The sequence below is a fragment of the Capricornis sumatraensis genome, chromosome 1 (assembly GCF_032405125.1).
Source record: "Capricornis sumatraensis isolate serow.1 chromosome 1, serow.2, whole genome shotgun sequence".
NCBI classification, from domain to species: Eukaryota; Metazoa; Chordata; class Mammalia; order Artiodactyla; family Bovidae; genus Capricornis; species Capricornis sumatraensis.
The window spans coordinates 246,178,633-246,193,308 of record NC_091069.1 but is presented as its reverse complement, the minus strand read 5'-3'; the positions used below and the strand labels follow the sequence as shown (position 1 = coordinate 246,193,308).

At 40.8% G+C, this 14,676-nt stretch overlaps 1 protein-coding gene across 1 annotated transcript in view; it reads left to right on the top strand.

Moving 5' to 3' along the window:
• Window positions 1–14,676, top strand: part of DSCAM (DS cell adhesion molecule) — a 684,538-nt gene that overhangs the window by 599,091 nt on the left and 70,771 nt on the right. The window contains exon 21 of the mRNA XM_068969386.1: window positions 13,563–13,716. Within this exon, the coding sequence (XP_068825487.1) occupies window positions 13,563–13,716 (154 nt within the window). The remainder of the gene's footprint in view (window positions 1–13,562; window positions 13,717–14,676) is intronic.

The window sequence follows — 14,676 nt, the reverse complement described above, 5'->3', positions numbered from 1 at the left end:
TGCAAGACGATAATCCGAAGAGTACTCTAGGATTGGCCACATGCTAGGGCACAGAGCAAGCCTCAGTAAATTTAAGAGTATAGACATTATTTCAAGCATCTTTTCTGACCACACCTACATGAAACTAGAAATAAACCACAGAAAAGAAATAAGAAAAAAAAAGTCACTACATGGAGACTAATTCAAAAGGCAATAAAGATAAGGGCCATAATGGATGTATGTAGGGCTTCCCTGGTGGTTAAGCAGTGAAGAATCTGCCTGCAGTGCAGGAGATATGAGTTTGATCCCTGGGTCAAGAAGATGCCCTGGAGAAGGAAATGGAAATACACTCTAGTATTCTTGCCTGGGGAATCCCATGGACAGAGGAGCCTGGCAGGCTACAGTCCATGGGCTCACAAAGAGCTGGGCACTACTGAGTGATGAAGCCACCACCACCAAACAAAGAGTGAATATGACACCTGATTGAGGAGATTAAAGAAGGCTTTGTGAGGCTTTACAAATTCGTCCATCGAGCTAAATAATGTAAGAGATTTGGAAATGGATTCAGCCATTATTGGGTAAACATCCAGTTTTATAGAAATTGCTAAAGAGCATTTAAAGTAGCTCATTATGGCTAATTTTATTTTCCAGTTAAATAGTTTCTTAGACACAAAAGGAAAATTAATACAACAGCATGTGGCTCAGCTGGTAAAGAATCCGCCTGCAATGCAGGAGACCTGGGTTCAATCCCTGGGTTGAGAAGATCCACTGGAGAAGGGAAGAGCTACCCACTCCAGTATTCTGGCCTGGAGAATTCCCTGGACTATACAGTCCATGGGGTCGCAAAGAGTCGGACATGACTGAGCGACTTTCACTTTTACTTTCACATGGAGAAGGAAGTAGCAACTCATTCCAGTTTTCTTGCCTGTGAAATCCCATGGACAGAGGAGCCTGGCAGGCTACAGTTCATGGGGATGCAAAGAATTGAACATGAGTAAGTGACTTAGCACATCCCATGACAAGAATAATTTGGGAGTGAAAATAGGTCTGGAAGACACTGTTCCTAGGCTTTTCATGGGGTGATATTGAAGCACCAGGATAAGACCAACCTTCCAAGCTTCCCATTCTTTTGAGGAGGATACTGTCAGCTTCCTCAGAAATGCACGACTCTACCCACCAGACCCAAAACCATAACACAGGAAGGCTGAACACTGGAAATATGAGCTGTCTGACTTGGGTCTCAAAAAGTGAATTAGCTGCATTTTCCACTCTGGGTACATTGTTGCTGTATTTTCCACCCTGGGTACAAGTTTAGCGATGCAAATATGTCAGAAGCCTTGCTAAAAACTTGCTATAAATGTATTTTTTAATCAAATGCATGAAATTTACATTTATTTTCTAGGGCATTTTATAAATATGGACCCATGCCCTTGACTCTGACAGGGATGATTTTTGGAAGGGAATTCAAATGATTTTACTTCCAGGTTTTAGTAGGAGTGTGTCAGATCCCTTATTTTAATCAACCCTCCAATTTGCCAAACCATCATTATATCTTGTCCCTTGAGGAGCAAACTTATCTTGTGTGGGTGTGTGCTAAGTTGCTTCAGTTGTTTCCAACTCTTTGTGGCCCTATGGACTATAGCCGCCAGGCTTCTCTGTCCATGGGATTCTCCAAGCAAGAATACAGGAGTGGGTTGCAATGCCATCCTCCAGGGGATCTTCCCAACCCAGGGATCAAACCTGTGTCTCTTATGTCTATTTTGGCAGGTGAGTTCTTTACCACCAGCACCACCTAGAAAGCCCCCCTTATACAAAGGAATAAAACGCCATAAATGTCTGTGAATTCAAGCTCAACAGCTATTTCTGAGCTCTTATTATCACTAGGCATGATATTAAGAGCATTTGCAGAGCCCAAAGAAGAGATCTGTAGTCCAGCAAGCTTATATGACTGACCCCAGGTGTCCTATACCTATTGTCAAGCCTCATCACAGATTTCCATACATATCAGCCTCTATATCGTCTTCCCTGGTGGCTCAGAGGTAAAGAGTCCACCTACAATACAGGAGACATGGGTTCGATCCCTGGGCCGGGTAGATCTGCTAGAGAAGGAAACACCAACCCATGCCAGTATTCTTGCCAGAGAAATCCCATGGACAGAGGAGCCTGGTGGGCTACAATCCATGGGATCGCAAAAGAGTTGGATATTACTTAGCGACTAAACAACACCAACAACAGCCTCCATACTTGGCAATGCAGTAGTATTGGCATAAGAGCCCACCTCCCACAGCAAAAACCCATGAACATTCCATTTATAAGCACTATATCTGCAACAGCTCAAAAGAGAAAATACTTGCACATGTTATAATTTAAGTGTGGGTCCCAAAATAATATCAAAGTCTTCCCTCAAGAAAGCTATAGATTGCTCTTGCTACATGACACCAGCTAAAGAGAAGAACCCTGCTCTTCTTATTTAACCATCTCTCATGGACTAAGAAATATATAACTTCACTGTCACTTCAAGGATTTCAATGGAGAGTGATTACCTAATAATCAACATAACGTTAAGTGGTTTCTGATATAATCAGCATGTTTAAATAGTTTTTAGATGAGAAAACAGATTTTTTTTCCTCAGTAGCTAATAGGAATTTATGATGGGCTTGGAATAATTGGCCGGCCCAATCTACAGATGCTCTGTCTGCTCCATCATGCTGGCATAGACCACAGTTAAAAATGAGTTGCAGGCTGCTATATTTACAGTGTATAACCAACAGGAACCTGCTGTCTAGCACATGGATCTCTTCTCAGTGTAGTATGGCAGCCTGGATGGGAGGGAGTTTGGGGAGAATGGATACATGTATACATTTGGCTGAGTCCCTTTGCTGTTTACCTAAAACCATCACAACACTGTTAATAGGTTATATCCCAATACAAAATAAAAAAGTTTAAAAACAAAAATGAGCTGTGGAACAAAACTTCCTGTGAAGAGCCAAGCCTATACAAGTCATATACCTGGCATCAGAGCTTTCTGAATGTTGATTGGTTTTGTATGTCTACAGGTCATAACGTAACACTACACTTCCCTTAAAACAAATGTTTAGCCCAATTACAGTCATCCACTCAGAATTAATTCATGTTTTATTTTGGGAGATAATCACATCTTCTAGAATGGCTAATATCTCTGTCCTAACTGAAAATGATGACATTAGAAAGTTAAAGATTTACCAGAAAGAAAATTAAATGGTTAGATATTTAAATATAGAGAAAAGTATCTTTCTACCCTCCCCACAATTTCTCCTTTTGCCAGATTTGATTCATTCATCCCTAAGAGTCTGTGTTTCCTTTTGGTACAATTTCCTGTCCTGTTGCCCACAGCAGAGTGAAGCTCTACTATGGTCTTTTCTATTCTATTTTTCTATTCTATCCCTCTGCATTCATTTAATGCTTCAAAATTTGTGAAAGACTAGCCTGGTTGAAGTATCAGGAAAAATATGGAAATGAAATAAATCCTTCTCACTGAACATTCCCGGCATTTAGGAGGTAGCATCATATAATGGAATGAAGGTAGAAATTAGCAAGTCAGCTTAAACATGATTTAATCCTCATGTTGGAAAATCTGGCATCCAATAAAAATAAAATTAAGGAAATATTTAATAGAATCCACATTATTATACACTATGTAGAATGTTAAGGAAAACTTTTCATAAGGAAGTAATAGTCATCTTCCCTTTTTCTCAGAACAATCCTTTTTGGCTGAGCATTAACGGAAAGGATTTAAACAACTAGATTAGCTTCACTACGATGAATGAGTTTCCAATTAATCTTTTTCCCATATAGCTCTTTTTCTCTTACCTGTTGCCACCTCTTGAACATGTTAGCAATGGTTAAATTACGCACCATCTAGTCAGGAAGATCGCTGGAGAAGGGATAGGCTACCCACTCCAGTTTTCTTGGGCTTCCCTTGTGGTTCAGCTGGTAAAGAATCTGCCTGCAATGCAGGAGACCTGGGTTCAAACCCTGGGTTGGGAAGATCCTCTGGAGAAGGGAAAGGCCACCCACTCCAGTACTCTGGTCTGGAGAATTCCAAGGACTACAGTTCATGGGGTCGCAAAGAGTTGGACACAACTGAGCAACTTTCGCTTTCATGGACAAGTAATCCTGGAGAAGGAAATGGCAACCCACTCCGGTATTTTTGCCTAAAGAATCCATGTACAGAGGAGCCTGGTGGGCTATAGTCCATGGGGTCACAAAGGGTTGGATATGATTGAAAGACTAACAAGAACAAGATGGATAAGTAAAGGGTTTACCCAGGGGCTCAGCAGTAAAGAATCTGCCTGCAGTGAGACAGACTTGCAGGAGATGCAGTTTCAATCCCTGGGTTGGGAAGATCCCCTGGAGATGGAAAATGCAATCCACTCCAGTACTCTTGCCTGGAAATCCCCATGGACAGGAGAGCCTGGAGGACTACAGTCCATGGAGTTGCGAAGAGTCAGACATGACTGGGAGACTAAAAGACAACAACAATGGATAAATAATGCTGTTTAAGACAAACATCATATAATTTTCAGTAAACCTCTTTATTGGAGACATCTCACACCTATGAGCATCTCTCTGGAGATGTCTGCCTTGCTTCCCTCTACGGGACCATATGTGAGCATCCTTAACCAACAACCTGCAAATGACAGCTAGTTCCAGTACAGCCTTCTCTCCTCTGTGAGCTGAGGTAGCATTTAATCTTCTCAGGTGTGACTCACCAGTCTCTAAGGTGAGCTCACAGGCCTCTACAATCCATAGGTGGGGATGCACACAGACATCCGTCAGCAAAATATCCTATTCTTGACTCAGCCTGTTATGAGACTCAGAGGTAAATGGCCATCAAAACATTACAATCAGAAAGCCCTGGGTAGGTGGTCTCACATTTTTTTAAGGCAAGAAAGTACTGGTGTCTTTGGAATTATTCTCACCTCTTAAGGATGTTGCTAAAACTTCATGAAAACAAGAAAAATTACATTTAATATCCAGTTACATATATGTGTGTGTGTGTGTGTACAAAGAAAATGAATTGCTTCTTTAATTGTTTAAATTGTTCAGTCAATTTTCTGCTTGCCCTTCTACTGAGACCAAAAAATTGTGCCCAATTATGGAAGTCATCAGGGCAGCATAGTGGCAGTATCTATGTAACCAATTTTCCCAAATAACCAGCAGGAACCCCAAAGTAGCTTGACTCTTGTTTTCTATCCTAATCTATAGAGAAAAATCATTCCAACTGGGGGGAAGTTTTTATGCATAAACCTTCTTTGTTTCAACTTTTAGTTAATCATCTATGTAAATGGTACAACAAATATTGCTACATAAGAAGTCATATTTTTATCATTAATTTTAGCCTCATGTTTAGCTCTAGCTCATGTTTCAGGTAAAAATTCAGTGAATAAAGACCAATTGTACGTTATAGACTGGGGAGTGATTGAGTTTTAACTGAAGACTATGTATTCTTCACAGAAGATTTTGTCAATATATTCTAATGCTCTGTTGATGCTGAGTGTTCAGTAGAAACAATTGTTATAATTTGCACATCATAAGCTTCATATAATTAATTTGGCAACAGCATAGCCTTCAAACATTGCAGAACACAAGCGTACACACAGTTTTGGGATCGTCTCTTTGGTTTTCCAGGAAACAAGCCAAATTCCCTCCGAACTTCTAGAGGGATTCATTTTTTCCCATGATTTTCTAAAGAGGAATCAGGCTGGTGTGTGCCGGGGGGGTGGTGGGTGGGGGGGGGGGATGGGTTGGGGGGGTGGTGGGTTGGGGGGGGTGGATAAAGGGACAAGTGGAGCACAGATGCGCACATGCGCCCTCGCGTCCAGGCACCTCTGAGCACTCTGTGCAAGAGACATATGGTCTCCTTTACTCCTCTGACACAAGGTACCTGTACGTCAAATAGGACAAGGGGAAATTCTCTGACACTGCTTTTTATTGAGGGAGCATGGCTTTGATGACAATTAGGAGGTATACTGTTGGCTCAGTAGTAAAGATTCTGCCTGCAACGCAGGAGACTTGGGTTGGATCCCTGGGTTGGGAAGACCCCCTGGAGAAATAAATGACACCCACTCCAGTATTCTTTCCTGGAGAATCCCATGGACAGAGGAGCCCTGTGGGCTACAGTCCATGGGATCACAAAAGTGTCAGACACAACTTAGCGACTAAACAACGAAACCAAAATAGCAAACATCCGTGTCCCCTGTGTGACTGCAGAGCTGGGATTGCAGCTTATGCAGCCTCCTGACCTACATAAGGTTTACTTAACAGCTCACAAGGGTAGAAGTCAACCTTTCCTGGGTTGGCTTGCTTGTGATTGGCAGCATGGCTTGGGAAAAACAGCGCTGCACTTGGATCGAAAGTACTGAACTTGAGCCTCTGCTCACCGCTGTCTGGCATTGTGACCTCAGTGAGTCGCTTCCTCTGTACCTCAGTTTCCTTGCAATATGGTTAGGCTAAGAATTTTCCAAATTGTTAAGTCCTAGTTCCTTTTTGCTTCACAATTCTTTCTTCAATTTATGTCTGTTTTCTCAGTTTTCCTACCACTGTCTGTAGGAACTAATACTTCGTTTAGAAATATCTTTGGCTAGACATTGAGTTTCATCATTCGCAGACCACAGTTCAGCCAGCTTCTTTGCCACTTTGCAACAAGGATTACCTTTTCTCCATTGTCCAGCATGTTCCTGATAACTCTCCACTGAAATGGCCTTTAACATCCCCATTTCTACCAGCCTCCTGTTCGTGACTATTTATGTATTCTCTGAGAAGACTGAGGCTTCCCCCCACAGGTCTCCTCTTTTCTTTCTGAACTTTCATCAGAATCAGCCTTACCACTTGCTTCATGGCAATCTCAACTTGTTCTAGCATCACCCTCAAAACTCCTCCAGACTCTACCCAGCTCAAAGCCACCTCCACATGTTTAGGTGTTTGTTACAGCAGCACCTCATTTCTCAGTGCTAAGTTCTGTGTTGGTCTTATGTCTGGACTGCTGCTTTGTAATAAAATTCATAGATGCTTAAGATTTCTATGTTCTTTTGATGAATTGATCCCTTTATCACTATAAAATTACTTTTTTATCACTGGTAATATTCTCTGCTCATAAATCTACTTCATTTGATGTTAAAAAAAAACACTCCAACTTTCTTTTGATTGACGTTAGCCTGAGATAGAGAAGGAAATGGCAACCTACTCCAGCTTTCTTGCCTGGGTAATCCCATAGACAGAGGAGCCTTGTGAGCTACAGTCCATAGGGTTGCAAAAAGTCAGACGTGACTTAGCAACTAAACAGCAAAAAAAAAAAAAAAAACTTGGGATAACTTTTCTGTCCTTTTATTTTTAACCTAATTGTATTTTTATGTTTGAAAAACATTTCTTCTTGGCAGCATGTAGTTAGATATTGCTTTCATATCCAGTCTCAAAATCTTTCCCTTGAATTAGGATTTTAGAGCATTAACACTTAATATAAGTATCATTACATGGACACAGGTTTAAACCTACAATCTTGCTACATTTTTAGTTTCCTATTTGTTTCCCTTTTATTCTTTTTTGGCCTTCTTTAGAGCAACTGAATATTTTTTATAATTCCATTTTATTTTTTGTTGACTCATTGCTTCTACTGTAGTCTTATTTTGTAAGTTCAATGGCTTCTTAGGAATTAATACGCACTCCTTTAACTTTACCTGGTGACCCACCAGGACTTCCCTGGTGGCTCAGAAGGTAAAGAATCCTCCTGCAATGCGGGAAACCTGGGTTCAATCCCTGGGTTGAGGAGATCCCCTGTAGAAGGGAATGGCTACCCACTCCAGTATTTTGGCCTGGAGAAGTCCATGGGGTAGCAAAGAGTTGGACATGACTGAGAGACTTTCATGTTCCTTTAAGTTTCTACATTCTACTTTCAATTATTAAGCACTTCACTGATAGTTTGAAACCTTACAGTAGTATGCTTCCATTTTTCTCCCTTCCTAACATTTGAGCAGTTGTTCGCCTACATTTCACTTTTATATGTTTTATGAACCCCACACTACATTGTTATCTGTTTCGTTTTTTTCTTCCAATTTTCTTGAAATATCATGGACATACCGCGCTGTGTAAGTTTAAGGTGTACAGCATACTGATTTGACTTACACACATCATGAGCTACAGTAAGGTTAGTGAACCTCTATCATCTCATACAGATATAAAATTAAAGAAATAGAAAAAAAATTTCCCTTGTGATGAGAATTCTTAGGATTTACTCTCTTAATTTTCATAATATAGCATACAGCAGTGTTAATTTTACTTATCATGTTGTATATTACATCCCTAGTACTTACCTTTTTTAAAAAATTTATTGGAGTATATCTGGTTTATAATGTGCTGGTTTCAGGTATATGAATCAGAAAAGTGAATCAGTTATACATGTATCAACACATATATCCATTCATTCTTTAGATTTTCCCCAGATAGTCCTACTGCTACTGCTAAGTCACTTCAGTCGTGTCCGACTCTGTGCGATAGTCCAGTGCAGAGTATTAAGCAGAATTCCCTGTGTTCTACAGCAGGTTCTTATTAGTTGTCTATTTTATGTATACTAGTGTGTATATGTTAGTCCCAATCTCTCAGTTTATTTCCCCCTGTAATCATAAGTTTGGTTTCTACTTTTGTGACTGTACTTCTGTTTTGTAAATAAATTCATTTTTACTCTTTTATAAGATTCTACATATAAGCAATACCATATGATACTTGTCTTTCTGTATCTGACTTACTTCACTCAACATGGCAGTCATTAGGTCCATCCATATTGCTGTAAACGGCATTATTTTCTGCTTGTTTATGGCCGAGTAGTATTCCATGATATATATATATATGTACCACATTTTTTTTTCCATTCCTCTGTTGTTAGACATTAAGGTTGCTTCCATGTCCTGGAAGAGTGTGCTTTCAATATATGCCTTAAGGGAAGATATTCAGACTAAAATTATTTTTGACAAGATTGGCTGACATCCTTCCTTTTTTCAACTTTTTATTTTATATTGGACTATTGCCAATTACTTCCCTGGTAGCTCAGACGGTAGTGTCTGCCTACAATTCGGAAAACCCGGGTTCAATCCCTGGGTCGGGAAGATTCTCTGAAGAAGGAAATGGCAACACACTCCAGTACTCTTGCCTGGAAAATCCCATGGATGGAGGAGCGTGGTAGGCTACAGTCCATGGGGTCGCAAAGAGTTGGACACGACTGAGTGACGTCACTTTGACTTTCATAGCCAATTAATGCTGTGGTAGTTTCAGGTGCACAGCAGAGCAGCTCAGCCACACATGTACAGTATCCATTCTCCTCCAACTGCCCCCCATCCAAGCTGCCACATAGGATCACGCAGAGTTCCCTGTGCTCTGCAGTAGGTCCTGGATGGCTGTCCATTTTAAATGCAGCAGTGTGTACATGTGGATCCCACATTCCCTAACTAGCCCCCCCATTCTCCCTGCCCCCAGCAGCCATAAGGTCATTCTCTAAGTCTGTGAGTCTGTTTCTGTTTTATAAATAAGATATATTAATAGATAAAACAGAGACAAAAGTTTATTTGTATCATTCCTCTTCAGATTCCACATATAAGAGATCTGACATCCTTGTCTTTGTTCTTAATGTATCTAACGTCTTTTCTCTAGCTCCTTTTAACACTGTCTTCTTAATTAGATTATGATGTGCCTTGGCATGGTTTTATTCATATTTTGTAGCTGGATTTTATTTAGATTTTGGGCTTTCTGGGCTTATAATTTTCATCAAATTGCAAAAAATCTTAACCAGTATTTCTTAAAACCCTTTTTTCTGTCCTACATCCTTTAGTGATTCCGACTACATATATGTTAAGCTGCTTGATGTTGCTCCATGGCTCATTAATGCTGTGTTAAATTTTGTATTCTCTTTTATCTCTGTGCTTCATCTAGTAATATAACTTCAAGTTTGCTAACCCTTTTTTTCCTGCAAGATCTAACCTACTATTAATCTAATCCAGTATATAATTCTTGTCACATATTATAATTTCATCTCAAGTTTGATTTTGGTCTTTTTATATCATTCATGTATATGTTTAGGCTTTTAATATCTATAGTTATAATGCAACTATAATACAATTATAATAGTTTTAATGCCCTTGTCTGTAAAATCTTTGTCAATTATAGGTCAGTTTTGATTGATTAAATTATATTGTCTGTACGAGTCTTGCTTTTTGTTGTTTCTTTGCATTTTTGGAATTTTTTATAAGTTCTTTTATGATTTATTTTATCGAAGTATAATGGTGTATTAATTTCTGCTGCACAGCATCAATTCAATCATGCATTTTTTTTTCATGTCTTTCCATTGCGACTCATCATGGGGTATTGAATATAGTCCCTGTGTTATCATCACAGGGTATTGGATACAGTCCTCGTGTTATCATCACAGAGTGTTAAATACAGCTCCCCATGTTATCTTCACAGGGTATTGAATACAGTCCCCGTGTCATCATCACAGGGTGTTGAATACACTCCCCGTGTTATCATCACAGGGTATCGAATACAGTCCCCATGTTATCATCACAGGGTTTTGAATACAGTCCCCATGTTATCTTCACAGGGTGTTGAATACAGTCCCTGTGTTATCTTCACAGGGTGTTGAATACAGTCCCCGTGTTATCATTACAGGGTATCGAATACAGTCCCCGTGTTATCTTCACAGGGTGTTGAATACAGTCCCCGTGTTATCTTCACAGGGTGTTGAATACAGTCCCCGTGTTATCATTACAGGGTATCGAATACAGTCCCCGTGTTATCTTCACAGGGTGTTGAATACAGTCCCCGTGTTATCTTCACAGGGTGTTGAATACAGTCCCCGTGTTACCATCACAGGGTGTTGAATACAGTCCCCAAGTTATCTTCACAGGGTGTTGAATACAGTCCCCGTGTTATCATCACAGGGTGTTGAATACAGTCCCCAAGTTATCTTCACAGGATGTTGAATACAGTCCCCGTGTTATACAGTAGCGCCATGTTGCTTTCCCATGCTGTGTACACCAGCTTGCCTCTGCTAATCCCAAACTCCCAATCCACCCTCCCCTACCCTCTGTCCCCTGGTAACCCCAAGTCTGTTCTCTATGTCTGTGATTCTGATAGCATATCATATTTGTCTTTCACTTTCTGACTTAGTGTGATCATCTCTAGGTCCATCCATTTTAACAGGTTTTTCTGTTTTAGTTATAGTTCACATACCGTGAAATCCATGCTTTTATTATATACAATTCAGTGACTTTTAGAGTATTTAGAGGGTTGTACAGCCCCTATTTCTATCTAATTTTAGAACATTCATCATCCCCCAAATAACCCACGCCCAATATTAATCTATCCCCATTCTTCCCCTCTTCTATCCTGCCCTGGGAAACCATTAATCTACTTTCTGTTGCTATGGATTTGCCTATTCTGAACATTTCATACAAGATAATCACATTAATCTCATATGACAATCATATTAATCTAATATGATGTAGCCTAATATGATAATCTAAGCATAATGATCTGGTAAACAGTTTGTTGTGATTGGGTTCTTTCACTTAGTACAGTGTTTTCAGGATTTATGGAAGTTAAGCTGTATCAGTGCTTCATTTCTTTCTATTGTCAAATAATTCTCCATTTTCTTTATCTATTCATTAGTTGCTACATAGTTGGGTTATTCATATCTAGAAAACTTGTATTGGATGCCAAATATTATGTCTTTTACCTTATTGGATTTTTTTATTCCTATAAAAAGTATAGGCCTTTTTGACTTTTGTCCATGGATGCAGTTATTTGGTGATGATTTGATCTTTATGAATCTTGAGTTTAATAATTGTTAAGCAATAGCTTCCCAGGTGGCGCCTAGTGGTAAAGAACCCACCTCCCAATGCAGGAGACATAAGAGACACGGATTCCACCCCTGGATTGGAAGATCCCCTGGAGGAGGGCATGGCAACCCACTCCAGTATTCTTGCCTGGAGAATCCCATGGACAGAGGAGCCTGGCGGGCTACAGTCCATAGGGTCACAGAGTCGGACACGACTGAAGTGACTTAGCATGCATGCCAGTAGGCAACACAAGAACACTGTTCGATCCAGGGCTAATTATCCCCCACCATCAAGACCCTATGCACAATATCCAATGGCCCATCGATCCTGAGGGCTTCCTGTCTGGCTGGTGGGAACAGGCACTATTTCTAGCCTTGTGGGAAAGCTGAGCACTAGAACCTCCGATCCTTTCCAGTGGTTCTTTCCTTGGCCTCAGAGAGCGTTCTCATATGCACCTATCTGCTCAGCTAAGATCCAAGAGCAACCCTCTCAAAATTCCCCACAAAGTTTTCTTCATAGTGTACTACGTTTTCTTAGTGTTTTCGTAGTGTATACAGTTTTATTCCTGTGTACTCCAGCCCCCTCCTGGGCTCTCAGTTCTGTCTCCTTGACTCAGGGAAGCTGCTGGTCTTCTCCTTGGTTCCCTTCTCAATGCCATGGCCTGAAAATGCTCACAAAACTGTAACAACCCTGCAGCTGTAGGCTTCGCCTCATTTATTTCCCATATCTCAGGGAAGGAATCACTGTCCTTCATCACCTGATGTGCAATGCCTTTGAAACTGTTGTTTCACCTATTTTGTGTGTTCTTTGGTTGTCTCAGGTAGGGTGATCCCTCTTGTTCTTGGTATTCCATCCCAGCTGAAAACAGATGTGTCATGACCCATATTTAAAGGGTTAAATGACCCCTTGTTGTTGTTCAGCTGCTAAGTCGTGTCTCACTCTTTGCGACCCCATGGACTGCAGCATGCCAGGCTGCTCTGTCCTTCACCATCTCCTGGATTTTGCTGAGACTGATGTCCATTGAGTCGATGGTGCTGTCTAATCCTCTCATCCTCTGTTGCCCCAATTTCCTTTTGCCTTCAATCCTTCCCAGCATCAGAGTCCTTTCCAATAAGTCAACTCTTCACATCAGATGGCCAAAATATTGGAGTTCCAGCTTCAGCATCAGTCCTTCCGATGAATATTCAGGGTTGATTTCCTTTAAGATTGACAGGCTTGAGCTCCTTGCTGTCCAGGGGAAACACAAGAGGCTTCTCCAGCACCACAGTTTGGAAGCATTAATTCTTTGGTGTTCAGCCTTCTTTATGGTCCAACTCACATCTGTACACACCTACTGGAAAAACCATAGCTTTGACTACATGGACCTTTGTTGGCAACGTGATATCTTTGCTTTCTAATATGCTGTCTAGGTTTGTCATAGCTGTCCTTCCAAGGAGCAAGGGTCTTTGAATTTCATGGCTGCATTCACCATTTGAGTGATTTTGGAGCCCAGGAAAGTAAAATCTGTCACTGCTTCCACTGTTTAACTCTTGGTGGCTGTCAAAGCTGCAGCATTGAAACATGCAGACTATGTAGAAACTGTAAGCCCCAGCTTTTAGAGAAGGACGAGGGTGGCTTTTGTTTCTCCTAACAGATAACATGTTGATAACCGTTCCTTTAGGAGATTCACTTGTGCCATTGCCTCCTTGAATGTGGGAACATTTATGTCTCCTCTCACAGGTGATCAGCGAGTTTGAAGCCTCTCCTGACTCATTTTCCTACAGAATTCCTAACCTGAGTCGGAATCGTCAGTATAGCGTCTGGGTGGTGGCCGTGACCTCAGCCGGCAGAGGCAACAGCAGCGAAATCATTACCGTGGAGCCTGTTGCTAAAGGTGGGTGGCATGCTGCAGGAAGGACCGTATTTCCCACTACAGTCATACTGGCTTTACACCTCTGTTCTCTTTGAAATAAAGCTGATAATGCCCTACAAATCAAGTAAACCAGAATGCCACGTGTTACCCATTTCAGCCCAAGAAATGGGTCACTGCTAGCTGGCACTGGGCTTTTGTGCCAAACGGAAAACCACCTCCTATGGAAGAGCAGCTTAACAATTGCCAGTGTCTCAGGAGAAATTAGGAAAAGGAGCCCCCATCCATCTCTTAGAGTGAAAATCACTGCATTACTGCTTCCCAAGCAAGTTCTACCATCTTCAAAATCAGGTATCATGCTTCTTAAAGAGAAATGTCTATTTTTTGGTCTGTGAAATTTGAAACCTGACAACTGTAAGAAAATCATTAGTTCTTAAATTGATGTTAAAGTGAAAGTTGCTCAGTCGTGTCCAACTCTTTGTGACCCCATGGACTGTAACCTGTCAACATCCTCTTTCCATGGAATTCTCCAGGCCAGAATACTGGAGTGGATTACCATTTCCTTCTCCAGGGGATCTCCTAGATCCAGAGATCGAACCTGGGTTTCCTGCATTGCAGACAGATTCTTTACCACCTGAGCCACCAGGGAAGCTATTGACAGAATGCTATAAAGACCTTAGGTAACAAAATGAAGTTTGTTTTAGGAACAAAAAGTTCCACAAAGTGGATGTAATATCTTCACATTAAGATGTTATACTGGCCCTAAAAAACACATATAGACACAGAATATTCTTATTTGACTTCTGGTAATTGCTGCTGCACAGTGTTTAGAGTCCCCATAAATTAGCCCTCGTCAATGAACACATGTATTTACCTCACAATTCCAAGCCAACCAGAGATGCTCCTGACTCTAGAATATACCACATTGGAAATTTAGTACTCATAATGCTTCCAGGTACCTGAAAGAGAAAACAAACCTTCCAA